Source organism: Saimiri boliviensis, chromosome 5, assembly GCF_048565385.1.
Source record: "Saimiri boliviensis isolate mSaiBol1 chromosome 5, mSaiBol1.pri, whole genome shotgun sequence".
Taxonomy (NCBI): Eukaryota; Metazoa; Chordata; class Mammalia; order Primates; family Cebidae; genus Saimiri; species Saimiri boliviensis.
The window spans coordinates 3,495,465-3,519,424 of record NC_133453.1 but is presented as its reverse complement, the minus strand read 5'-3'; the positions used below and the strand labels follow the sequence as shown (position 1 = coordinate 3,519,424).

The following is a 23,960-nucleotide window of genomic DNA, read 5'->3' as shown; positions in this document are numbered from 1 at the left end:
TCTGCAGGTTTCTGAAGCTCTCAGCAGAGAGGGTAGCACCCCGCTGCAGTTGGTCATTCTGTCACCTGCTCAGCTCTGGCTGAGCCAGGGCGTTTATTGGCCTTAGAGGGGAGGAAGTGCATGCTGATTGGTCCAAAGGCAGCCATGGGCAGCATGGAAATAGCATCACAAGTTCCCACTCCAGTGCTCCGGGACTGGCAGCCTGGCCCCCAACCTTCAGGCCCTCCCTGGCCCGAAGGTGGTGCCTCACTAGGGACCTGCCCTCTTTTGCCCAGAATTTATTTGCCTCCTGCTGCCATTCAGGGCACAGGGGCTCAGCTCTGACATTGTGCTGAGACTGGAGAAGGCATCGAGAACAGGCAGAAGCCAGACAGTGGGAGCAGACATTTCTGAGTCTATGAGGGCTGGTCGGGGGGGGGTCTTCCTGGGCCCCCAAGAGTGCAGGGATGCCTGAGTCTGCAACTGTGGTTTGGGCAGCTGCCACTGGGCAGGCAAGGGGCTGGCAGGGTTCCTGCCTGCTCCATGCAGCAGGAGGCTCGGGTCAGCAGTCACAGTTTGGGTGGCTGCAGCGGCACCTGGGGAGCCCTGGCCCTTCTGAGCTTACAGGCAGAGAATTGCTTGAACCCAGGAGGCAGACATTGCAGTAGCCAAGATTAAACTACTGCACTGATACAGCCTGGGTGACACAGCAAGACTCTGTCTCAAAAAAAAAAAAAAAAAAAAAAAAGAGGAAAAAAATAATGCCGTAACAGTAAAATAAGTTATATTGACTTTACTGAAATCAAAGAAAAAACTAGGTCTAGCTTATGAAATTAGAGGTTGGAAAAAGTATTAACATAAAACACACTGATGGCCAGGGATATGATAATGGAACAGCTATGGCAGGTGATCCGAGGGTGTAGAAGCTATTGCTCTCAAAACGTGATTATGCCAAATTGCATCTTCCTCAGCTCATATATATATATATTTCTTTTTTTAAAAAAGAGACAGGGTCTCACTCTGTTGCCCAAGCTGTAGAGCAGCGACATGAACATAGCTCACTGCTGCGCTCAATCAGCTCGTAATTCATATGCAAAAATTCTGCTTCTGTGAAATGAAATTTAGTGACCTGTTTTAGCATTGTATGTGTGTCAAGTCAATGGAAAGAATGCTCTTAGGTCTGTTTATAAAACACTACATGAAAAACACGTATGGTTTCCCCATAGAGATGGAGCTCAAATGCAACCAACTTCACACACAAACTAAAGATATTTAGAAACACTGGACTTTTTTTGGGTGTGTGAGATGGAGCCTTGCTTTGTTGCCCAGGTTGGAGTGCAGCAGCATGATCACCTGGCTCATTTTTTTTATTTTTTGCAGAGACGGTCTCACGTTGTTTCCCAGGCTGGTCTTGAACTCGTGGGCTCAAGTAATCTTCCAGCCTTGGCCTCCCAAAGTGTTGGGATTACAGGTGTGAGCCACCACACCCAGCCTGAGAAGCTTTTTAATACTACCAGTCATGTGGCATCTTTGAAAGAAATTTTGATCAGCTGAAGTTAGTGAAAAATTATTCAAGATCATCACTTGATCAAGAGAAATTCACATGACAATTATCTCAACTGAATAACAAGATAGATTTTAGGAATATTCATGAGTTTGTTTCCATTTAAGTCAGAAGAATAAAGCTACAGTTTTTGTATAAATAAAATATTTGAAACATTTTGAGTTTTAATATACACACTTTCCAATTTTTTTATTTTCCACTTACTAAAACGGTGGCTCATGCCTGTAATCTTAGCACCTTGGGAAGTCAAGGCAAGTGGATCACCTCATGTCAGGAGTTTGAGACTAGCCGGACCAACATGGTGAAACCCCGTCTTTACTAAATACAAAAAAATTAGCCAGGTGTGGTTGTGGGCGCCTGTGATCCCAGCTACTTGGGAGGCTGAGGCAGGAGAATTGCTTGAACCCAGGAGGCAGAGGTTGCAGTGAGTCAAGATCACACCATTACACTCCAGCCTGGACAACAAGAGAGAAACTCCATCTCAAAAAAAACAAAACAAAACACCACACACACAAAAACCTTGTTTTTCCTTTTGCCTCAGGCTCCAGCATGGCTCTCCTGCATGCCAGGGTACTGGGTGGAAGGTGTGTGAGGGAACCTGATGGTCACACTCGGGACCTTGAGAAGGGTTTGAGGCACAAAAAGCACACATTTGTCAAAATTCAGCAGGTTCTCTCATGAGCAGGGCGCTGCATTGAACACCAAGTTTGACATCACAGGAAACACCTGTGGCAAGTGGGCTGATGCTGTCACGCTGGAGTAGTTAGGGAAAGCCGCCTGATGTCTGTAATTTACTTGGAAATGCATCGAAAATAAAATGCGCCAATGCAGGGAGGATTAACTAGATGTGACAAAGTCCAGGACAATGTGAATGGCACACTCAAGTGGTAGATATATTTCCAGGTGTGCAAGATAAAATTCGTTCACCGTGGCTGTGTGCCGGTGAGCGTCCGACGCCCGGTGCTGGGGAAGAGGGAGCTCTAGGCCTCTGGTCCTGTGCTTCAGATGCCGTCCAGGCCCAGGAGGAGCTCCTGCGAACTCTCGGAGGGTCTCCAGGCGGGGTGGCTGGGGGAAATGCAGTATCCTGAGGGAGGAGCGGTCAAGCCTTACGGGGGAGGGATCAAGTCGTAGAAAGAAGAGGCAGAGAGCAGCATGTGACACTGGCCGAGAGGAGACACGGAGCACCCTCATAGCAGGGTGGGGCCTGGCCCAGGCCTTCGTCTCCCACCCCCGTGCCCCACCAAGTCTCCCCTCGTTTTCCCTCCACTCTGTCAAGGACAAGGCTGACAGATTGGCAGGTAAAGAAATTGAAGACCTTTTCAGATTTAGTCTATTACTTGCGCAGACAACCAAAGAAAGAATGGCCAAAGGTGTCCGGTCCCCATGGATCTTGCGCAGGGCAACACCCAAAAGTGACCACATGACTGCCACACCGATGGCAGGACACCGGGCTGCGAAGAGCCGCGGCCATGCTAAGTTCTACAGCCTGTGCCCACGGTGGCCTCCGCAGAGCCGGGGAGGCATCAGGAGCCGCAGGGAGGTGAGGGGGCCCGGCTGTGTCCAGGAGGGTGTCGAGGAGTTCTGCAGCTGTGGTCCATTTGGATACGAGCCAGGGCGCCAGGGCACAGCTCTCCCCTGACTCACCCCCGGGATTTTCCCACGGGTTCCTCCACTCCCAAGAGTACACCATCAGGGCCTCTGGACGCATAAACCGATTGGGGTGCCCTCTAGCTCTGAGGAAAGCACAAAGAAGTCACCCATAAGCTTAAGAAAAAGATGCTCTATGTCACTCAGGAAAAAAATGAGAATTCAACCTCATCCGACAGCTCGGAAAGCCTGAGAGAAGGGAGGGGGTCGCAGAGGCACCCCACCCAGGGCGCAGCTGCGCATGGGTAACAATTCACGATTCGGTTTTTAAAATCACAGTGAAACACCAGAGTAAGGACATGGTGAAGAGAGCACTGCCCTCCCTGATGAGACCAGACCCACTCCTGGAGGGTGGGGACAATAGCAAGAACACAGACGCAGGTGGCCACGGGGGGCTGTGGTGGGCAGCCTGTGAGACGGGCCTCAATGTCCCCAACTCCTGGTCTGTCTGTCCTGTGGAACCTCCCCCGCTGGCTGAACCCACACAAACAAAACACAGCAGAAGGAGGCAGGAATACCCTGGGCGGTGGGCGCCCACCTCCACGGCCCGCTGAGCTACCAGGAGCTGTGCCGGAGCAAGGCCAGTGCAGCAGAGAACTGAGCGAGCCTCCAGGCAAAAAGCAGAAAAGAGCGAGACCCTCACTCTAACAGCCCGTGAGGAGCTGAATCCTGCCCGCAGCCGCGGGGCCAGCGAGGAAGCCGGGCCTCCCTGCACGGAGCCTGTACCCACTCATGGTCCGGGGGCGCCTGACTGAGGGACGTCGAGGCAGAGGCCCCCTTCACCCGGACTGGATGTCCGACCCGCAGACGCTGTGCAGCCACGTTGTCTGACGGGGCTAAGTGGCGAGGCAGTTTGTTACAGGCAATAGACGAGAGCTTCTGGTCTCCATTTCTGTTCTTCTTCTTCAGCAGGGCTGGGCGCGGAGTGGCCCGCTGCTGCCAGCGCTGCTCTGCGCACCCTCCTGGGGTGAGCTGTGGGGTGAGCCAGGCCCTGTCCTCCTCCCTGCCCTGGCCCGTTCCCCCAGTGCCCACCCCCGATCGTAAGGAGGGCAGCGGGCCTGCGCAGACCCGGGTAAGCCTTCCAGTTCCCACGGCCGGGGCGCGGCTGCCGAGGGAGCCTGGGAAGCGGGTCGGAGCGCAGGCTCTGCCTCTGACTGTAAGAAAGGGGAGGGTGGGGAGCAGCGGGTGAAGCCCGAGGGCAGACCCCGAGCCAACACAGCCCAACTCCCGGAGCAGGAAGGCCCCGTGCTTCACTCCGGCTCTGTCACTGGGAAATTCCCAAGTCAAGATGGGGAGCACGGTGGCGCCCGGGGTCTGAAAGGCAAGCCTCCTACTCTATCTCATCCTCCAACCTCCACCTGTCCTGTGGGGCTCACCTGCCCCCTCCTCCAGGAAGCCTTCCTTCAGCAGCCTGCCTATCAGAGGTCATCTCACCTTTTTCTCATCTCCCAGGCTAAGTCATTCTTTCATTGCCTTGTTTCTTATACACGAATGGTCAAGAAATAGCCGTCCCTCTGAAATTCCACTCTCCTTTGCAGAGCAAAATCTCAGAGGGATGGACATTTCCTGTTTCGACTCCTTCTGGTTACAGGGGCACGGGCAGCCCCCCGGGCTCTGTTCGTAGTTTCCTGAGGGCAAGGCGTGCCTCCTAGGTGCTGGTGCCACAGACCCAGCCGGGGCCCAGGGAGGCACCCCACACTGTCTGCTCTTGTAGGACAGAAGTGGCAGCCCTCTCTCTCCAGGAGTCCAGGGACTCAGCCTTGGAGCAGCCTGGGTCTTAGGCCATGGCAAAGCCATAGGACACCATCTGCGGGACTTGTGGACGAGCAACCAGCCAGCAGCAGCCAGGCTCCGAGAGACTCTGGAGGTTGGGAGTTCTCACCTGATCCTTAGCTAGGAAACTAGGGCTGGGTTCAGGGCCCGCCCCAGGGCCGTGATGTTCCAGGCCGAGTGCCTGCTTCTAGGGGAAGGGGTACTTCTCCCCCTGACTGTCCCCGCATCCCTAAACAAGCCTGTGGCCCTTTAACAAAGCCTGAAGTCCCACTGAACTTCCTGCCCGGCGCTGGTCCTCAGCTACATGGACTGGGTGGCCCTTTTTAACAGGCAGGGCAGCATCAGGTCCCCGCTTTCCAGAGGCTTCTTGGCAGGGCTGGCCTGACACCCCACAGCACTCACCTGGGCAAGCGGGGCCCATTCCCTGGCTGTCCCCCCGCTGTCCCCCGCTGGTCTCTCTCAGCACAGTGAACATAGGAGCCAGGGTTCTGCCTGTGTGAGGGAGGGAGGGGACAAGGTGGAGGAAGTGGCTGACCCTGCAGAACCTGGACAGTCACTGCCTCCACCCCCACCGCCAGCGAAGGGGCCGGGAGCATCAGGGGAGTCGCCTGCTCTCGTCTGAGAGGGAGGCAGAGGCGGAGGCAGACGGAGGCTGGAGAAAGACAAAGAACGCAAGGCAGGGGCAGAGGCAGAGGAAGCCCAGCGAAGGCGGGGGTGGAGGAAGAGACAGAAGCAGAGACAGGAGAGTGAAAGGGTCAGAGAGAAGCAGAGAGAAAAGGAAGAGAGGAGAGAGGAAGGAGCAGAGAGAGGAAGAGGGAGCTGGAGAGATGGGGAAGGAAGGATTGGAAGGCAGGGGAGGACGAAGATGCAGAGAGAATGAGGTGGAAGCAAAGAGAAAGAGAATTCCCTCCAAGAGCACACTGTGAGAAGGGGGCTTGCCACGCTATCTCATTCAAGCCTCAACACAAGCAGGTGCTGCTGCGGCTCCCATTATGTAGACCGAGAGACAAGGGGTTAAGAGATAATGAGGGAGGGAGAGGAAATAGAGGCAGGAGAAAGAAAACATGAGGCAGGAATACAGACGAGACAGACAGAGCCTATTCAAGGATCAAGAGACAACAGGCCGGGCGTGGTGGCTCACACCTGTAATCCCAGCACTTTGGGAGGCCGAGGCGGGTGGAGTTTGAGAGGTCAGGAGTTCAAGACCAGCCTGGCCAACATAGTGAAACCTTGTCTCAACTAAAAATACAAAAATTAGCTAGATGTGGTGGCGGGCGCTTGTAATCCCAGCTTCTTGGGAGGCTAAGGCAGGAGAACTACTTGAACCCAGGAGGCAGAGCTTGCAGTGAACCGAGGTCACACCATTGCACTCCAGCCTGGGCAACAAAGCACAAACTCCATCTCAAAAAAAAAAAAAAAAAAAAAGACAAACACCGAACAGCCCAGCTGCCCATTACAGCACAAGCTTGAGAAGAACACTGTTTTGTCTCTGACAAAGAGCCGGCATCCAGCTAATAACTATGGAATGAACAAACAGGCATTATCTAGACTATGCCATCAGGGAAAGCCTTGGAAACTGCATGAAACCAGGGGTGACCAGGAAAGGCTCCATGCAGACGGTCTACCTGAGCCAAACCCGGAGGCACGCAGAGGGCGGAGCAGCGACTTTGACCATGCAGCAAACCAAAAACCCGGCGAGGGCGTGGCCACAGAAGGTGGCAGAGGGGCGTGGAGGCAAAGTCAGCAGCTCAGGTTGCCACATGAGGACCGGTCCTGCTGATCTTTGAGAATTTGCAGTGTTGGGCTTTTGAAAGGACTGAAGCTCAGGAGGTGATCTTCGAGATGGGGGTTTTTCCGTTCTCTAAGTGAGGGACAAGTACCTGAAGTCACAATGCAGGAGCAAGACAGAGGGAGAGGGACAAGGTCTAGGACTGATCCACTCACTCATTCGACCTATTAAAGACGTAGGAGTGACAGTTCCTGGACACTGCCTGCAGGGCTCCCGTGTCCCCTGGAACCTGGGAGGTCGAGGTTTTCCAGGTGGGGCTCTAAGGAGGTGTCTCCATGGACATTTCCAGCCTGAGGGATTGAGGATGACCCTGTTGCTCTCCAGGACCCAGAACGTGAAAGGAGGTGCAGGTTTTGTTGGAAAGCTGAGTTCACGTTTGAACTTGCTGCAGAACCTGTGGGATTCCTGAGGGGTGACAGCCAGGGCTATTTGGATAAACTCTATGAGAGCTCCAGGGAGGACTGGGCTGCAAACACTTTACAGTAGGCGAGTCACGGAGATCATACAGCTTATAGCCTAGAAGCTAGAAAAGAGGGCCAAGCAAACAAATGAAGGGCACAATACTTAAGAAGACAATGTTGCCGGCACAGTGGCTCATGCCCATAACCCCAGCACTTTGGGAGGGCGAGGCAGGGGGACTGCTGGACCAGCCTGGACAACATGGCAAAATCTCTCTCTACAAAGAACACAAAAATCGGCAAGGCATGGGGGTCCCGGAGGACTTCCAGGGCCCTACCCCAGCACATCTGAACCTCTGGGAGGAGGGAGGAGCTCCTGGGAGGCCCGGGCCCACCCCGGCAGGACTCTGGCTGGCGTTGGTCACCAAGGCCTCCAGACACTCTGTGCTGTTTGGGCTGCAGTCAGGCTGCCCAGGGCTGCGGGCACCAAGTCGGGCCCCTCAGCAGGTGCCCGACTCAGTTCAGCCTCAGGGGCCTCCTCCAGGTCGGAGCACAGGTCGTCCCCGGGACCTGGGGGGCTGGGTACTGGGGATCCTGGAGCCCCTCCCGCAGGCCAGCCACTTTACCCGGGGGCTCCAGGTGGCCCCGCCAGGGCAGATCGGTTGTTTTGGCAGTGTTGTTTGTGAGCCCATGTGACATCTAAGTGTAGTCATTGACTGGACAGGAGGATAGAGAGGAGCCAGCCGTCTGGAGAGGGGCTTTGAATCAAGGCTACGGGACTGGCAGAATGGGCCAGATGGAGTCACTGGGTGCGGGGGCGGCAGGAAAGGCTGAGGACAGAGCCTTGGGAAGGAAATGTCCAGTGGGAGGTCGGTAGGGAGGAGCATGAGTACAGGGGACTGGGGATGGCGGTGAGGTAGAAGGAAGGCCGGTGCGGTGCCCTTGACGTTGGAGGAGGAGCCTCCAGATGGACAGTCATAACTCATGAGGTGAAACTGACATGCAGACAGGACCACTGGGTTGGGAGCATGCCCGTCACTGGAGATTTTGACTGTACAGTTTCGGTGGAGGGGTGGCCAATAGCTTGCTTGGAAAGGAATGAAGAGGAATGAGGTGTATGGAAGTGGAGGCAATTACTGTAAATGATGCTTTCAAGGAAATTGTTTAGAGCAGGGAGAGGAGGCGGAGACTAACAGTATGTCAGATCCAGGGAGGTTTTTCCGAGTGAGTGAAGGTATCAATGCTACAGCCTATTTGTAGGTTAATGAGAATGATCCAGAAGGGAGGAGAAGTTAATGGTGCAGTGGACAGCAGAGTCCCTGAGCAGGTGAGCAGGGATGGTGGTACGTGCTTGTGTGGGAAGCGGGCGCCACGCTGCTTCACGATGGAAGGCAGAATGGTGGGGCCAAGGCACAGGCAGGTATCACAGACAGATCATGTCCTTCATGACTACATCCTAAGTCCCAGAACCTGAGAGTATGCCACTTTACATGGCAAAAGGGACTTTGCAAATGTGATTAAGAATTAAGCTAAAGACATTCATACAGGGGGCTTATTCTGGATTCTCCAGGGGGCTGATGTCGTCACAAGGATCTTTAAAGGTAGGAGGGAGGAGATGTGACCACGGAAGAAGGGTGAGAGAGGTGCAATGCTGCTGAGGAACTCTGAGGATGGAGGAAGGGGCCATCCTACAAGGAATGTGGGTGGTCCCTGAAAGGAGGAGTCAGAAGAAGGAACGTGGCTCTGCCTGCCGACGCCTTGATCTTAGCCCAGTGAATCCTGACGGACTTCTAACCCGTGTTAGAAGTTATCAAGATGATACGTGTGTGTGTGGTCCTTGCTTTTGGCAGCCAAAGAAAACTAATACAGTGGGCCAGGGGTCCAGGTGGGAAGGAGACAACCCTCAGGGTAGGGTGAAGCAAGGCCATAGAATGGCCTGTGGGAGCCTAGCGGGCTGGGAGAGAGGAGCTGGTGGGAAATAACTAGCTGACTGGGAAGCTGGTGACCCCGGGCTGCACCACAGGCAAAAGCAGCTCTCAGCCCCAGGAGGCCAACAGTGGTCCTGGTGCAGGACAACGTTTACATTTCCACAAGAAGCTGCACTTGCCAATTACAGTGAAACTGACCCCAGGGCTGGAGAGGCACGGGGCCAGACTGGGTTAGTAGCTTCTGACCCTGGTCCTAGCGACGTTTTACCCCAGGCCAGCCTCTTACCCCTGTCTCCTGCGCTTTGCCTTGACCCCCTTCTAGGGCCTCTGGGAAGGTGTGATGAGTGGATTTGAGAGGAGAATGTTGTTCCTTCAAAGCAGTCCATGGCTGATGCTCCGGAATGGCAGAGAGCTCATTGGCATGGCCTCTGGGTGCTATTGGGGGCTTTCAGGATGGCCTGTTACCCATCTGTGTCCCTGTGGGCACTTCCTACATCAGTCTGTCCGAGCAAATTAAAATAACTCCAGGAAGGATGTCTCCATTATTCAAGCCTTCTCTTGTAGCGATGGCTCCTCCACTGCCCCAAAAGCTCAGCTCCAGATGATAAAGTTAAGCTGCATCTGGTTATAGCCCAGTAGCTTCTATGATTGAGGGAACCCCAAACTTTGAAACACACTTGGTGGCCAGGACCTGCTTGGGGGCTTCTGTAAAGGTGTTCTGGAGGCAAACACACATGTCCAGAGAGGAGACCCAGTGTCACCCTTAAGTTGTCACACCCCGGCCCCAGCCTGGGAACTGCCAACCCACAGTGAGAAGCTGCTGCTCTGGGTCCCTGGAGCAGGAGGAGGGGGCTGGGCTAACTGTGGCAGTGGCTGCAGCCAGTGGACCAGGTGCTATCTGCAGGCCTTGCCAGCCCGAGGGGGCAGGCTCCCACACCCCCGCTGCCCACCGTCACCCTCTATCCCTGCAGGTTCTGACCTCCTGGACCCAGTTTGACCCAAGACTCAGGCCCTCTGGGGCCTTGGCATTTTCATTTCAAGCCACAAACTGGGTGGGTCTCCTTGACCCTGAGGTCAGTGGCACCAGGGGGAAGGTCATTCTTCATATGAGATAAGCAACAACCTCACACAAGTGAACTGACGTCGACATCGTGCGCGTGGGTCCTAAAACACGGTCTTTAAAAGGTACTTTGAAGCCAAATGGTAGCAATTAGCTGTTCATTTTATCATTCCTGAAAACAGCAGAGCCAGGTCATCTCTGTATCATTGAGTTACCCTGGAGACAAGTCTCATGCAAAGGAAATCCTTCTCCAGGACACACACAGGGCCCAAGAGCAGGCTGGGCCTGATCATCGGGAGGCAGCAGCACTGCCCGCTGGCAGAGACAGCCACAGGCCTGCAATGGGGATGGTGGGGATACGTCGTGCATGGATTTAAGACATTCACAAGCGTCAGATGCAGGGGAAATGTGCTTAGTTTAGCATTTACACATCTGACACATTAATGACACATCACTCAGCAAGACTTCAAGGGTGACTAGCTCCAAAATTCTTTATTTAGTAAAATTGTAACATTTGATGGCAGTGGAATACACAAACTCAAGTGTACTACAAACAAGACGGACAGAACCTCACAGGTCTGCGCAGTGCTGCAGGACGCACCTGCCTCTCCTCTCCTGGTGGAAATGGCAAGTTCAAGCTTTTATTTAGCCCAGGGCTGCCTGGGACACTAGTGCCCAGCACCATTCCTGCCACCTCTGCCCCCAGAACCCGCACAAGGCTGGTGAAGGCTGGGTGCAGGAAGCCGGGAGAGTGCTGGGAGCTCCACAAGGTTCCTCCTCCTGCCTGTAGCTCTCTTCCTCCACCCACCCAGAGCTGCAGGGTCCGTTGAGTTTCTTCCTCAAGAAACGGGGTTGGGGCCTGACTGGGCTGGTCACCAGGGGCTGCCCTGCGAGCCATCCATGGGAGGAGAAAGGGTGGACCCGGAGGACTTCCAGGGCCCTACCCCAGCACATCTGAACCTCTGGGAGGAGGGAGGAGCTCCTGGGAGGCCCGGGCCCACCCCGGCAGGACTCTGGCTGGCGTTGGTCACCAAGGCCTCCAGACACTCTGTGCTATCTGGGCTGCAGTCAGGCTGCCCAGGGCTGCGGGCACCAAGTCGGGCCCCTCAGCAGGTGCCCGACTCAGTTCAGCCTCAGGGGCCTCCTCCAGGTCGGAGCACAGGTCGTCCCCGGGACCTGGGGGGCTGGGTACTGGGGATCCTGGAGCCCCTCCCGCAGGCCAGCCACTCCGCCCAGGGGCTCCAGGTACGCCCGCCAGGGCGTCCCCCAGCAGATCCTGGAAGCTGCTGCCCTCGCGCAGCGGCATGGACTCAAGCAGGTGGTTCAGGAGCTCGGCAGCGACGGTAGCGTCGATGGCCTGGCACGTGGACACGAACGTGTGCACCTCGTGCATGCACTGGATGTAGCCGGCGGCGAAGCGCTCGCTAGCTTCCGCCTGCAGCTGCTCGCGCTCTGGGCCCGAGGGTGGGAGGGAAGAGAGCCGCGTCCCGCGCGGTGAGCGGCGACTGCGTGGCCCAGCCCACCCGGCCCGCAGGGACGCGGCTCACCCAGGAGACTCGAGGGCGCACCCTGCTCCGGGGGGAGCCCTCGCCGCCAACAGGACAGGGGCGCCGGGAGAGAAAGTTCTCCGTCCGGCGGGGCTGGCAGGCGCCCGCGGCCCGCGCCCCTGCCCGCCCCGCCGCCACTCACCGCGCGCCCGGCCCCGCAGCGCGCCCTGGACCCGCCGCACCGTCAGCTCGAGCACCTCGGCGTTCTCCAGCTTGGCCTGCACCTGCGCGGGCGGGAAAGGCGGTGAACCGGCGGCGCGCTCCGGGACCCGCCCGCCCGCCCCGCAGCCCCGGGGCGCCCGCCCGGCCGCCGCACCTCGGCGCCCGCCAGCAGCAGCCGCAGCTCCTGCAGGCTCTCGTTGATCCGCGCGCGCCGCTTCTTCTCCACCAGGGGCTTCCGGGCCTGCGGAGAAGCCGGGCACTGAGTCCCGGCCCCGCACGGCCTCCCGCCCGCCCGCTCGCCCACGGCCCCGGCCCGCACCTTGCGGTCTCCCCGCGTCTCCCACCAGTCCTCATCCTCACGGCTCGCGCGGTCCGGGCCAGGCGCCGACGGTGGCGCCATGCCCGCTCCGCTGGGGGCGCGGCAGGGACGGGGAGCGAGGAGACAGCAGCGCCGGCGCCCTCCACTGCCCCGCGGCCGCGCAGCAGCAGCCCGGCCGCCCGCGCTCTTCGCGGCTTCCGGCCCGCTGCGGCCCCGCCCCTTTTATAGCCGCTCATTTGCATCTCAATGCGCCGATTGGCCGAGCTGGCCCAGGGCCGCCGACCGCGAGGCGCACTGCAGCCAATCGGGGCTGCGCGCTTTGTCCGGCCCCGCGGCCCTGGGGGGCGGGAGGGCAGCTGGCTGGGCGAGGCGGGGCCCCCAGCCCGGCCTCCCCGAGACCCCGGCGGGGGCGGCACCGGGGCGGCGACCCCTGGGAGCTGCGGGCCTGCCTGCGCTTGTTTCTCTCCGTCTGCTGCGTTAGGACCACTGATCTGCCGCGCGTGCGAGCAGGTGCTCTCCCGTCCGTCCGTCCCTCGGTCCATTCATTCATTCACCCATTCATGCATTCATTTCCCTCCGTCACCGATGGCGCCTCCAGAACGGAGCGCTCGGGCCACAGGCCCCGGGAGCTGGGTCCCTGGGGTGCAGAGCCACAGTCAAGTCCGCGGTCTCCGGACCTAGAGGGGTTTCAGGTCCCGGCTGGGGTGGCTGCCGAGCCCGGGGCAGGCAGGGTCCATTGGGCAGCGGTGGCGGGCGGCCCTTGCGTTTCTTCTAGACTCGTCCAGACACCGAGCCGGACCCCCGACGCCGCCCTCCGCCAGCAGAGGAGACCTGGTGGGGAGGGGTCCGTGGTGCTCCCGCCCGCGCCGCTCTCCCCCGCTCACCGGGCTCTCCTCCCCGTCACACCCCCGTCCCCCCGAGCTCCCTCGTGTCCCCCAGTCCCCTTCGGCCCCGCGGACCCCTTTAACCTCCCTTTCCCCTGCCCCCTGCCGCCTCCCTCCTCCCCTCCCCGTCCTCCTCGCGCCCCGTCCCCTCGTCCTCCCCACCCCCGCCAGGCCCGCCGAGGCTGCCGTCTGGCCCCAGTAACTTGATGCCCGTGACAGTTGGCAGCTGCGGCCGCTTCGGCGGAGAAAAGCGGCGGCCGCGCCAAGAGCGACAGGTGTTGGCCGCGCCTTTGTCTCGCGCGCTTTGTCCCGCGGGCAGGCGGCGGGCGCGCTTGTGCCGGCCAGACGCCCGGGACCCCCCCCCCAACCCCCGTGGCGGCGGGCAGCCCATCTGCCGGCTCCGCCTGTCGGCCGGCGGGCTGCATGGGCGGTGGGGCCGCGCCCTCGGGCAGCGCCCTGGGGACCCCAGCCCGGCTCCCGCCCCGCCGGCATCAGTCAAGACCCTGCGTGGAGGAGCCGCAACGCGGAGACGCCTTCTCGGGCCCCAGCCCGCCAGGCACCAGCCTGCCCCGCACAGCACCTGCCGTCCTTAGTCCCCACTATTCACCCGGGCTGGGATCGTCAGGGTCTGTTCCGAGCCCCTCCAGGCTGTAAGCGTCCCTGGACAAGAGGCATGGTCGGACCTAGGACCTGCTGTCCACCTCCCTGCACCCCCAGCAGAGCCTGGCCTCACAGAGGGCTGATAGGTAGGGTAGGTGAGGGGTGTCCCTGGCAGGATGGACTGGAAGGCCTCGTGGGAGGGGAACATCCGGGACCGCAGCAGCTGAGCAGAGCGGCAGGACTAGGCTGCACCCAACACCCCATGACCCTGGAGAGGTCTGACAGGCCTCCTATGGCCCCTTTACTTCTGGCTCCCCACCAGAGAAACCCCTGCAGCCTTCCTGCGGGTGAGTTTGGCGAGAGGTTTGAAGGTTCCCAAAGTCACCTCACTGACCTCTGTAATTACCTGGGAGCCCCTCCCGCCTACTCCCAGCTGTCCCTGATCTGCCTCTTGGTTGCTTTGTGAGCAGGGTCCTGAGATTTCCTCCAGCCCAGCAGCACTCACCTGGGTGTGAAACTACCCCTATACGTCACACACTCCCCACCTGCCCAGTAGTGGGGCTGACAAGATGGGGCTGGAGTGGTGGATCCCAAGGAAGTGGATAATCGGCCTGTGACTTTACTCTCCTTCACCACTTAGACATTACCCTAGGGAAGAATCCCCCTCCCCCAGTTGACTACAGTGACATTTCCACTACTTTGAGAAACTGATAGAGAGAATTAAACTCACTGATATTTCTTGTACTCCTAAGTTTGCAAACTGAGTTACATTCCTCTCATTATCCAAACAAACAAGGTCAATGCTTTGTATTAGGCAATTTATATTGCACCAGGATGATCAGGGCCCTGAAGGAGGACTCTGGGTAAAAACTGACTGAACACCCGATTGGATGGGGAACTGTATTTGAGGGGCAAGGAGGACATGCCAAAGGCAAATGGTGCAAGCAAAAAATGAAAGGCAACTAGGAACTCTGGGAAAAACAAAAGGCTGCCAAGAAAAGAAATGTAATCTTAACACATCACTTGGCTCAGAGGCAACAGTTTTCAAATTCACAACAATGTAACACTGTTCATAGGGTTTTAACATTTATAATTAATCTGTACAGAAGGCAAGGAAGGACTGTTTATGGTTATGGGACACAGGTGATAGCAGTTATGAGAGGAGGCTAAAGGGAGGACCAGGGGCCTCGAAAGCCTTGTCTGACACCGTGGAGTGTGTGGAGCCTGAGGAATGCTGTCTAGCGTTGAGGGAAGGAGATATTAAGCACTGGGCTATGCCTCAGTGTGACCAAAGACCCTTCAAGGAAAAGAGCTTAAGTAGAGAAGGCTGTACATCAGCGAAATCCTTCTTGGTTGGACTGGAAGTTGCCCCAGGTCCCCTTTGCAAAGTCAGCTTCAATTTCCTGTAGTGGTGCCCTAGCCAGCTGGCATGGCCTTTTTGTCCCAGAAACCTGGCCTATCTTGGGGGTCACCAAGCCCGCCCTCCCTCCTTCACAGCAGCCTCCCCTAGCCAACACTTCCTGCCATTTGTCCCTTGGGCCAATCCTGCCTTCAGAGTTTGCCTGAGTACAGACTTCCTGAGCATTTGGGCCCTTTGATCCCCCTGTAGCCAGGAACAGAGGCCAGCAGTGGCTGGGCAGGGCAGTGGTTGCTGCGGGGGGACTGGTTAGCAGCGGGGGTGGCAGGCCATAAATCCCTGGGGGAACAAAGGCAGCTTCGGCCTGTAGACTGTTCAGGCCCCTTGTGGGCAATCTGCCCAGGAGACTCAGAGAATCTCCTTTTGGTTTGGAAATAAAAGACACGGAGTGCCCTTGAGGTTATATGGTAAATAAAGATAAAATTAAGATCTCCCAAAAGCACTCAGAAGTTCCGTGAAACAACCGTATCTGCCCATTTAGGGCAGTTTGCAGGGGCCTCAGTGCTCGATAGGAGGGCTTTGCCTTTTAGCCCATCAGCACTTGGATTTAGGCAGCCAGACAAGCAGGCAGAGGAGAGCCTCCTCCCTCCTGCTCAGGAAGCTTCTCGGAGGCTGGGCATTGGGTTCAGGATCCATTCAGCTCTGTGCTCTAACCCCCAGGGTCATGGTTTGAAAAGTGAGGGGCAGGGAGCAGCTCTTCGGGCCTCTAGTTCTGGCCTCACAAGGCTTCATTCATCACTGTGAAAGAAGGGCTGGGGTGGTGACTGTGCTGCCCTGCCTGTATCATTCGCAGTGGGGACATGTGACCTTTCTGGTGGAGCCTCCAGACCTCCCCACCTTTAGCCCTAGCCCGATGACCAGGTAACCTGGGGCAGGGATGCAGGGAAGAGAGAGGTGCCTGGGGGCAGAGCTGGGGACACTCTGGGAGCTGAGTCAGACAGCTGCGCCCCTCCATTTGAAAGTGAAAAGACCGTGGGCATGACTTGATTAGGTCCGCATTACACAAAGTTCACTCTTGCAGCCTGAAGGAGGGTGCATGTGACACACACACAGAAAGAAAGGGAACCAGCAAGAAGCAAATGGTACCAGGGCACTGCCCACGAGGAGGCCTTTGGGATGTAAATTCTTCAATGCAGAATTTCTGGAGTTTCTGTAAAAAATTTTTTTTATAATCTTTGATCTCCATTCAAGTTTTGCTCTGTGTTATGTGAAAAATACATACAAGTAAAAATAAAAATATACTTGCTTTATTTACCAATTTTCTAAAAGGCAAATAGGTCATAAAAAGACACAAGCAGTCAAACAAATCTATTGCACTGGGTAAAGAAAATTTGGTTTGCACACGAACAAACCACTTGTCCGGCAAGGCTCAACAAACCATCACACAAACTCTGAGAGCTTATTTACATATCTTTTTAGGAATATATTAAAAAGAAGGCTCAGTTTAAAATAGAGAAAAAGTGTTTAACACCTGTGTAAGCACACACACTAAAGAAAACGTGACTTGATGCTTGGCGCCATGTAAACAAATTCACAAGATGATTCTATTAAGTCAACCGCTTGGCACGCGCTGAAGCTACACAGTTAACAATCAATGAGCATATATTAAATAATAAAATAATGCTGATGGTAAACATTCATAACAGCAGAGTAAGATTTTGGCAGTTTTGTGTTTAGGTAACATAAATGTAACCTTAGATTAACACCTATCCCCCATGATCTGACTTTAGAGGCAAGAAAGAGTCTGTAACATCTAATTGCCGTAAGAATTCGGACTGCTACCTTATCTTAGGCATAGGCAGGTGATGTTACTTTGTAAATTAAAGAAAAATTAAAGTGTTCTTGTGTTTATGAAAAATAGGTTTAATAGTCAGGCATAAGATGGTTTTACTAAGAAAACCTAGTGGATTACAAAGAGATTTCACCTCCATCAAAAAAAACAAAGAAAACCCTGGTCCTGGCCAGGCGCAGTGGCTCATGCCTGTAATCCCAGCACTTTGGGAGGCCGAGGTGAGTGGGTCACCTGAGGTCAGGAGTTCGAGACCAGCCTGCCCCACATGGCAAAACCCCATCTCTACTAAAAATACAAAAAATTAGCCAGGCATGTTGGTAGGTGCCTGTAATCCCAGCTACTAGGGAGGCTGAGGCAGGAGAATTGCTTGAACCCGGGAGGTGGAGGTTGCAGTGAGCCACTGCACTCCAGCCTGGGCAACAAGAGTGAAACTCTGTCCCCCCACAAAAAAAAGAAAACCCTGGTCCCATTTAAGCCTCACAGTCTTGGTCCAATTTTAAGTCAACTGTTCTTCAGTGGTAACTCTGAATTCACAACAGGGACCAATATTAAATTTTCTGAACCATCTTTGGAATATACAATACAACATGAGGTTTTGTAAAAAGTTGGGCAGATTGGCCTCGCTTTTCCCCAAGTGTCCAAATGACCTAAAAGTGCTGGCAACACTGGCAGAGGCCTGAAGCTGCTCCAAGAGAGGACGGGCTCATGAAAAGAATGAGGGCTGGGCACCCACCCGAGGGTGCAGTGGGAGAGGTGAGCTCACTGCAACCCTGAAAAATACAGACGCAGTTGCAAGCTGTGGGACTCAGGGTGGCAGTGGCTGCTCTCAGCCAGAAGATGTGATGTGGCCTTGGCTGGGTGGCAGCTGATGTCTGGGTGGCTCCAACGGAAGAAGACAAACAGGACTGGGTCCCATATGTGTTGGTCACAGCCTGGTTTGCAGAGGGAAGTTACTATAAAGAGATGACTGATAACATGTTCGAATCTCCATATTGGCCATCATCGTCTGAAAGGAGACAAGAACGATGCAGAAATACACAGAGGGTCTGCTGTGCTCATCCGATGGAGCTGGCCACACAACCCGCTAGGCTTCTTTAGTCCACAGCAAATGTTTCAACTTTGCTCACTACAAACAAAAGCTACGTCAGATTGAAATATTGACCGCAAGGGTACCAAAAGCCAAAGCTGTTGGTTTGCCAAACGATGCCTTCACAATATTTAATGTGAAACGTTTTGAAAGAAAGCTAGGAGAGGCTACTATCTCCACTTGGTAAGTAAAAGAAAAATCTGCCTTGACTAAATGATAATTCAGATAAAAAGCAGTCCCCAAGAGAGGACAAAATTTGATCTGATCCAAACAGCCCTGGAAAGCTCTAGGAGCCGGAGTCCCCAGCTGGTGCAGCAGAGAGGTCTCGTCACAGTCACAGGACTTCTGAGAGCACTGAGGCAACTTCCCTGACACTAAGAGGCGTTGAGTCTTTCTCAAGTTAAATCACAACTAAAATCTCTTCCCCATCCCACAAAACTCCACATTCATATTTTATATATAAAAACACATTTCTTTCCAAACCCTCCCCACCCTCCACGTTTTTAAGTCACCCCTTCAGAAAACTGTTATTTTCCTAAAACAAAAAAAGCCACATGAGAGTATGTGTCCACTTCACATCTTTCACCTCTTCTAAGCAGCATCTCATGTAGCTGGCTGGCTGCTGGCCTGAAAGTAGGCGGGGGTTATGTCTGCTCTTCGATTTTATGATTCAAGGAGGATCCATTTTCGTCTTCTTTGGTGTCTGACACTTCGCTGAGTCCCAGAGAAGGAATATCTTCCTCATATGGTATGCAAATATTACCCTTTTCCTTGTTTTCACAGTAAACACATTCCTTAAGAGAAAAAAAAAAAGAGTGAAATCAGTAATAAACTTGAGACCTGAGTTGTTGCAAAAAGGTCATTCAAACTGAGTAAGATGCACGTGACCAAGTATCACCTGGGAGGTGGCCAGCAGCAAAGGCAAAAATCCCTGGCCCGGGAGCTGGCACTCTAGTAGAGGAGAGGGACAATAACTAAGAAGGGCTGCAGAGGCGTAGGGTACATGAAGGACATCTGTGATTGTCAACTGGATGTTCACGACAGGCCACAGAGAAGGTGATGCAATAGTTTTGAGACGCGGCCACACACTCTGCCACTCCCGCTTCAAAAGGCGGGGCCTAATTCCTTTCTCCTTCAACCTTGGCTGGACTTAGGCATTTGCCTCTAATAAAGAGTATCTGGGCCGGGCGCGGTGGCTCACACCTGCAATCCCAGCACTTTGGGAGGCCGAGGAGGGTAGATCACGAGGTCATGAGATCAAGACCATCTTGGCCATGGTGAAATCCTGTCTCTAATAAAAATACAGAAAAATTAGCCGGGCATAGTGGCATGCACCTGCAGTCCCAGCTACTTGGGAGGCTGAGGCGGAAGAATTGCTTGAAACCAGGAGGTGGAGGTTGCAGTGAGCCGAGATTGCGCCACTGCACTCCAGCCTGGTGACAGAGCAGATTCCGTCTTTAAAAAAAAACAAAAACAAAAACAAAGAGTACCTGACTTCTGATTCTAGGTCGTAATAGGCACCTTGGCTTCCTCTTGTTTTTTCTGGGGAAGTTACGTGTCACACTGTGAAGACATCCAGGCAGCCCTACAGAGAAGTCCCCACAGCAAGGAACTGAGGCCTCTGCCAAGTGCCAGCAGCACGTGAGAGGCCTGAGAGTGAGGCTCCTGGAAGCTGATCCTCCAGCCATCAGGTGACAGAAGTCGCCGCCAGTATCTCGCCATCAACGTCAGGATGACCCTGAGCCAGAACTACCCAGCTAAGCTGCTCTCAAATACCTGACCCAAACAGACCGCATAGACAATACATGTTTATTGCTGAAGTTACTAAGTGTTGGGGCCATCTGCCATGCAGCAATAGATTACTGATGCAGTGGCAGGTGGAAAACAGATCCCAAGGCAGCCAGGGTAGGCCACGGGTCTATCTGAGGAAAGAGGATTCCGAGCAGAGGGCTGGGCACACGCGAAGACCCTGTGCAGGAGCCTGCCAGGGCAGTCCAGCAAATAGCCAGGGGCCAGTGTCACTGGAGAGGAGGGAAGGAGGAGAAATGGGCGATGAGGTAGGCGTGTATGGCTTTGCACCGTTTATTCTGATGGAGGTGGGGCAGCACCGACAGGGATCTGAAGTTGAGTGCCAGGATCTGACAGGAGGGGACAGGGGAGCAGTGAGTGCAGCTGGGAGGCCACTGTGACATCCAGGGCTCATGCCACAGAAGCATCCTCATGGCTTGGACTTGTGTGGTGATGCTGGAGGCGAGAAGATGGGCTCCTATCCACCTTCAAGGTTGAGGGCAGACAATCTGCCCACCCACTGGCTGGGGGCCGAGAGGAGGAGAGCCATGATGCCTCCAGGGCTTGGGAGCGCAGGGGAGAAAAGGGGTGTAGACACTGAGCCTCGGGTGAAGAGGTGGGGAGGAGCCTGTGGGGAGGCTGAGAGGCCAGAGGGACATCCTGGAGCATGGGCCCTGGACGCCAAGGGCAGAAAGAGCTCCCTGGAGAGAGCCACTCACTGCCACCAACGGTCCCTGGGACGAGGACTGAGAAGTAGCACTGCCTTCGGCTGCTGAAGACCCCGACGCTGTGATAAGAGCAGCTACCATGGTGTGTGGGCGAGCGGGTCAGCAGAGCAGGGGAGAGGGGCTGGCGTGCCCATGGGGCTGCTGGAAGGCCCTATGGGCATGGAAGGCATGCCAGCAGGAACCTGGTTTTTCCAGTTATTGAATGGTCTCCATGGACACTGAGGGTTTGTGACAGGAGAGGTTTTTTTGTAAAACAGAAAACAGAATTGAAAGAAAGAAAAAACAGATTTCAGCAAGTGACTGGGATTTGATTTTTCAACCTTTTTGGAAACAATGTTGAAAAACCACTGGAAGAAAGTTCTTTGAATCAGACATAGTGTTGTTGTGCCTTTAAAAAAATAAAGCTTTCACTTTAGAAGTTTTAAATCGAAAGAGAAATTGCAAAGATAGTACAGAGAATCCCCATCACAGAGCCTTTTCGGTCCACAGCAGAAGTCACGCCCCTGAGCTCACCGCCACGTCGATGGCTGCGGGTAGGCTGCCGGTCTGCAGCCACGTGTGGACCTCGCGCAGCTCCTGCTTCTGACACTCCGTGAACCTGGGCTGGAGTTTCTGCAAGAGCTTCAGCTTTTCTCTGTCCTCCTTCAAAACCGCTTCTGAATTTCTTTGCAAGATATTTAGAAATAGGTAAGCTTTCAAATGTCTTAAGGGTTTTTGTTTTTATTCCTTCAATATAAATAATGTAGTTTTAAATGATTTTGTTTAATGCAAATTTCCTTTTCTTTAAACAAATTACCATTTAAGGTAACGTAATCTCCCTAGTAAAGAATCTTTAGTTTTCCTATGAAAATGAGGATCCTGTCAAGATTCCACTTTACTGTATTTTACAACAGACCTGGGAGCTGGGTGTCCGCGGGTATAACCTGTCCCCTTGGGCTCGGTTCCACACAGGTGGTTCATCTGGGAGTCCTGCCAGCAGGGTGGCCTTCCCCTGCCACTGGCCAGTGCAGGGCTGGACTGTGGCTGCCCTGGAGATGGAGCCCCCGTCTCCACTAGCTACCAGAGGCCTTAGGGGTTTGATATGGCTTGACTCTGTCCCCATCCAAATCTCATCTCAAACTGTAATACCCATGTGTTGAGCGAGGGACGTGGTGAGGGTGACTGGATCATGGGGGCAGTTCCCCCATGCTGTCCTGTGAAGGTGACTGAGTTCTAATTCGATCTGAAGAGTTGATAAGTATTTGGCAGTTTCTCCTTCACTTGTGCTCTTTTCCTGCCACCTTGTGAAGAAGGCACCTGCTCCTCCCCTTTTACACCATGACTGTAAGTTTCCTGAGGCTCCCTGCCGAACTGTGAGTTAACTAAACCTCTTTCCTCTATAAATTACCCAGTCTCAGGTGCTTCTTTACAGGCGTGTGGAAGGGAACTGGCACACGTTCACTTCTCCTTCCTTTCTTTCCTCCCACCTTCCCTTGCCAAGCACGTGCTCCCCAGGGGCAGAGACTACATGCGGTTCCCTATGGCAGCCTGATGTGGACGCAGAGCCTGGGCACAGGCCCCCAGGTCACTGCAGAGCAGCCAGCTCCCTGAGCTGGTCACCTACCATGACATTTGGTTCCTTCAACTCTAAGTCAGACAGAGACACACACCCCATTGACCTCACAGGGTTACTGGGCAACAAAGCAAGAGATACTGGCACCAGTGCTTTGTAAAAGTTGAGTGTGGCACTGTGAAGGAGCCCATCTTCCTCGAAGGCTGTAGCGTGTGAATCTATATGGCCCTGGCCTACCCTGGCCACAGTGCAGGGCCATCCCGTGCTGGCTTGGCAGGGCTGTCCAGAGGGAAGCCGGCCTCTCTGCTGCACTCCATTCAATCCAAGGCTTTCAGAGGGGCGCCTCGCCCCACCTGGATGACCTTGACCTTGTTGTTTCTGGGAACTCCTGAACCCCATCCCTCCCCAGGTGCCTAGGAGAACGCTGGGTAGTTACCGGGAAGGCAGCTGGTATGTCATCATGACACTGCTGTCCGCGTCTGCCATCAGCAGCCAGATGGGGTCCTGAAGGACGCACTTGATGAAACGCTCACTTTCTTCCATACCAGTGTTCATTTTTGCTTTGTGATTATTCTCTGAGGAGTCAATGCTTCCAAAATATTTGCTAGTATGACTTGTGTCACTACTGCCTTTAAAAACAAAAAAATGTGGTGGGTCAAAACCTTGACATATGAAATTCGACCTTGCACAATGTGCTTCCTTAAAGCCATGATAATTGTAGAGAGCTGAGCCTTTTCCTGCCTCATCTTAGGTACTGGTGTGTGTGCTGGTGCATTTTCCCCTCCTCTTCCCACTTCTTGAATGCTCCGGGTAATTAGGAAACAGAATTTCTGCCAGCACCGCGCAGATTCTTTCCTGGGAGGCCCCGAGCAGCTCAGGTGGAGCCTGTGTTAGAAGCCTTGACCTTCTCTCCCAAGCTCTCAGCATCTCCACTCATGCAGCCACAGAGCACTGCAGTTTCCCACAAGGGGAGCCAGCCGGCCTGGAGCACGCCTTAGCCAGCCTCACCTGGGCAGGAGGCCTGCGAAGGGAGGTGAGCCGAAAGCTCACTCCAGAGAAATAGGGGAGCTTAAGTTTTATGGAGTGTGTGTGCACTTCTAGTGACTGAGATTCCAGATCACATGTGAAAGATCCCAGCAGGAAGAGGGTTGTGGGTGGCCCACACCCTAAGTTCACACAAGTAGAACTAACTCAGGAAGGCAAACCACTATCTGGGGAGTCAGAGGGCTGGTCCAACAAGATGCCAGGGTGTGAGGCCTGCAGGCACTGAAGGCAGAAGCAAACAGGGAGGACGCGCATCTGACGGGCTAGGGCAGGCCACGCTGAGCAGGGAGAGTGCGTCTGTGTGGGTGTCCACGTGGGCTCTGGGAGCTGTGTGGGACGTGCCGGTGGTCCCTGTCCTCAGCACAAAGGCCGACCTGTGATTCTGGAACAGTGCATCCTGTGGGAACCTCCCAAGCGCCTAACACCCGACCAAGGCCAACATACCTGCCCCACTCAGAGAGGCGTCGCAACCCAGCGAGCCCGAGCCCAGCGACTCCGAAGCAGCAGAGCCCGAGGCTGAGCAGAGGTCCTCATTCAGCAGGAGGTTTAGAAGGCCGCTTGACGTGGAAAGGGCGTCACTGTTCTGGGTGTCTGAGGGTTCGTCACGCTTTAAGGACAGGAAGCAGACACTGCTGTTCAGGGGTTCGGTCAGGACGCAGCACATGCAGCGGAGTGGGGTGGGGGGGCATGAGTGGGGTGAGGGTGGAGGGGAGCTGTGGAGCTGCTGTCAGGTTCACGGCCAGGGAGGGCCTAATGAGCAGACCACGCGTCACCAGCAGGCCTATGGTGCAAATTCCACTGGTGCTCTCTGGATGCTGTCTAGTTACACTTCATTTGGAGAGTCACACCAAAGACTCTAATACCTGGTTCCAGGGGGAAAGCCTCAGGCTGCTCCTTGGCCA

At 55.0% G+C, this 23,960-nt stretch overlaps 2 protein-coding genes across 7 annotated transcripts in view; both read right to left on the bottom strand.

The window, feature by feature from the left end:
- Window positions 1-10,611: 10,611 nt before the first annotated feature.
- On the bottom strand, window positions 10,612-12,345 carry HES6 (hes family bHLH transcription factor 6). Of its 2 annotated transcripts, none has more exons than XM_039469901.2 (4): window positions 12,167-12,345; window positions 12,002-12,088; window positions 11,828-11,909; window positions 10,612-11,590 (listed from the first exon to the last, which is right to left on the bottom strand). In XM_039469901.2, exons 1-4 carry the CDS (start codon window positions 12,245-12,247, stop codon window positions 11,166-11,168), a joined length of 675 nt encoding a protein of 224 aa, XP_039325835.1. In that variant the 5' UTR covers window positions 12,248-12,345; the 3' UTR covers window positions 10,612-11,165. The 2 variants fall into 2 exon arrangements, with proteins under 2 accessions (XP_039325835.1, XP_039325836.2); XM_039469902.2 differs by having other exon boundaries at window positions 11,364-11,590; window positions 11,868-11,909.
- A 3,953-nt stretch (window positions 12,346-16,298) lies between these two features.
- Window positions 16,299-23,960, bottom strand: part of PER2 (period circadian regulator 2) — a 45,381-nt gene continuing 37,719 nt past the window's right edge. For all 5 annotated transcript variants that reach the window (XM_074398763.1, XM_074398764.1, XM_074398762.1 and 2 more), the window contains 4 exons: window positions 23,503-23,665; window positions 22,451-22,643; window positions 20,976-21,126; window positions 16,299-18,740 (listed from right to left, as the gene is read on the bottom strand). In XM_074398763.1, coding sequence (XP_074254864.1) covers window positions 18,591-18,740; window positions 20,976-21,126; window positions 22,451-22,643; window positions 23,503-23,665 — 657 coding nt within the window. In that variant the 3' untranslated portion in view covers window positions 16,299-18,590. The remainder of the gene's footprint in view (window positions 18,741-20,975; window positions 21,127-22,450; window positions 22,644-23,502; window positions 23,666-23,960) is intronic.

What these genes read in the sequence shown, in the direction of transcription:
- HES6 (XM_039469901.2), bottom strand. Translation starts at nt 12,247, where the DNA reads ATGGCGCCACCGTCGGCGCCTGGCCCGGACCGCGCGAGCCGTGAGGAT. An exon ending in AGACGCGGGGAGACCGCAAG is followed by an intron (nt 12,089 to 12,166) that starts GTGCGGGCCGGG and finishes GCTTCTCCGCAG; the next exon opens with GCCCGGAAGCCCCTGGTGGA. An exon ending in TGCTGCTGGCGGGCGCCGAG is followed by an intron (nt 11,910 to 12,001) that starts GTGCGGCGGCCG and finishes CCGCCCGCGCAG; the next exon opens with GTGCAGGCCAAGCTGGAGAA.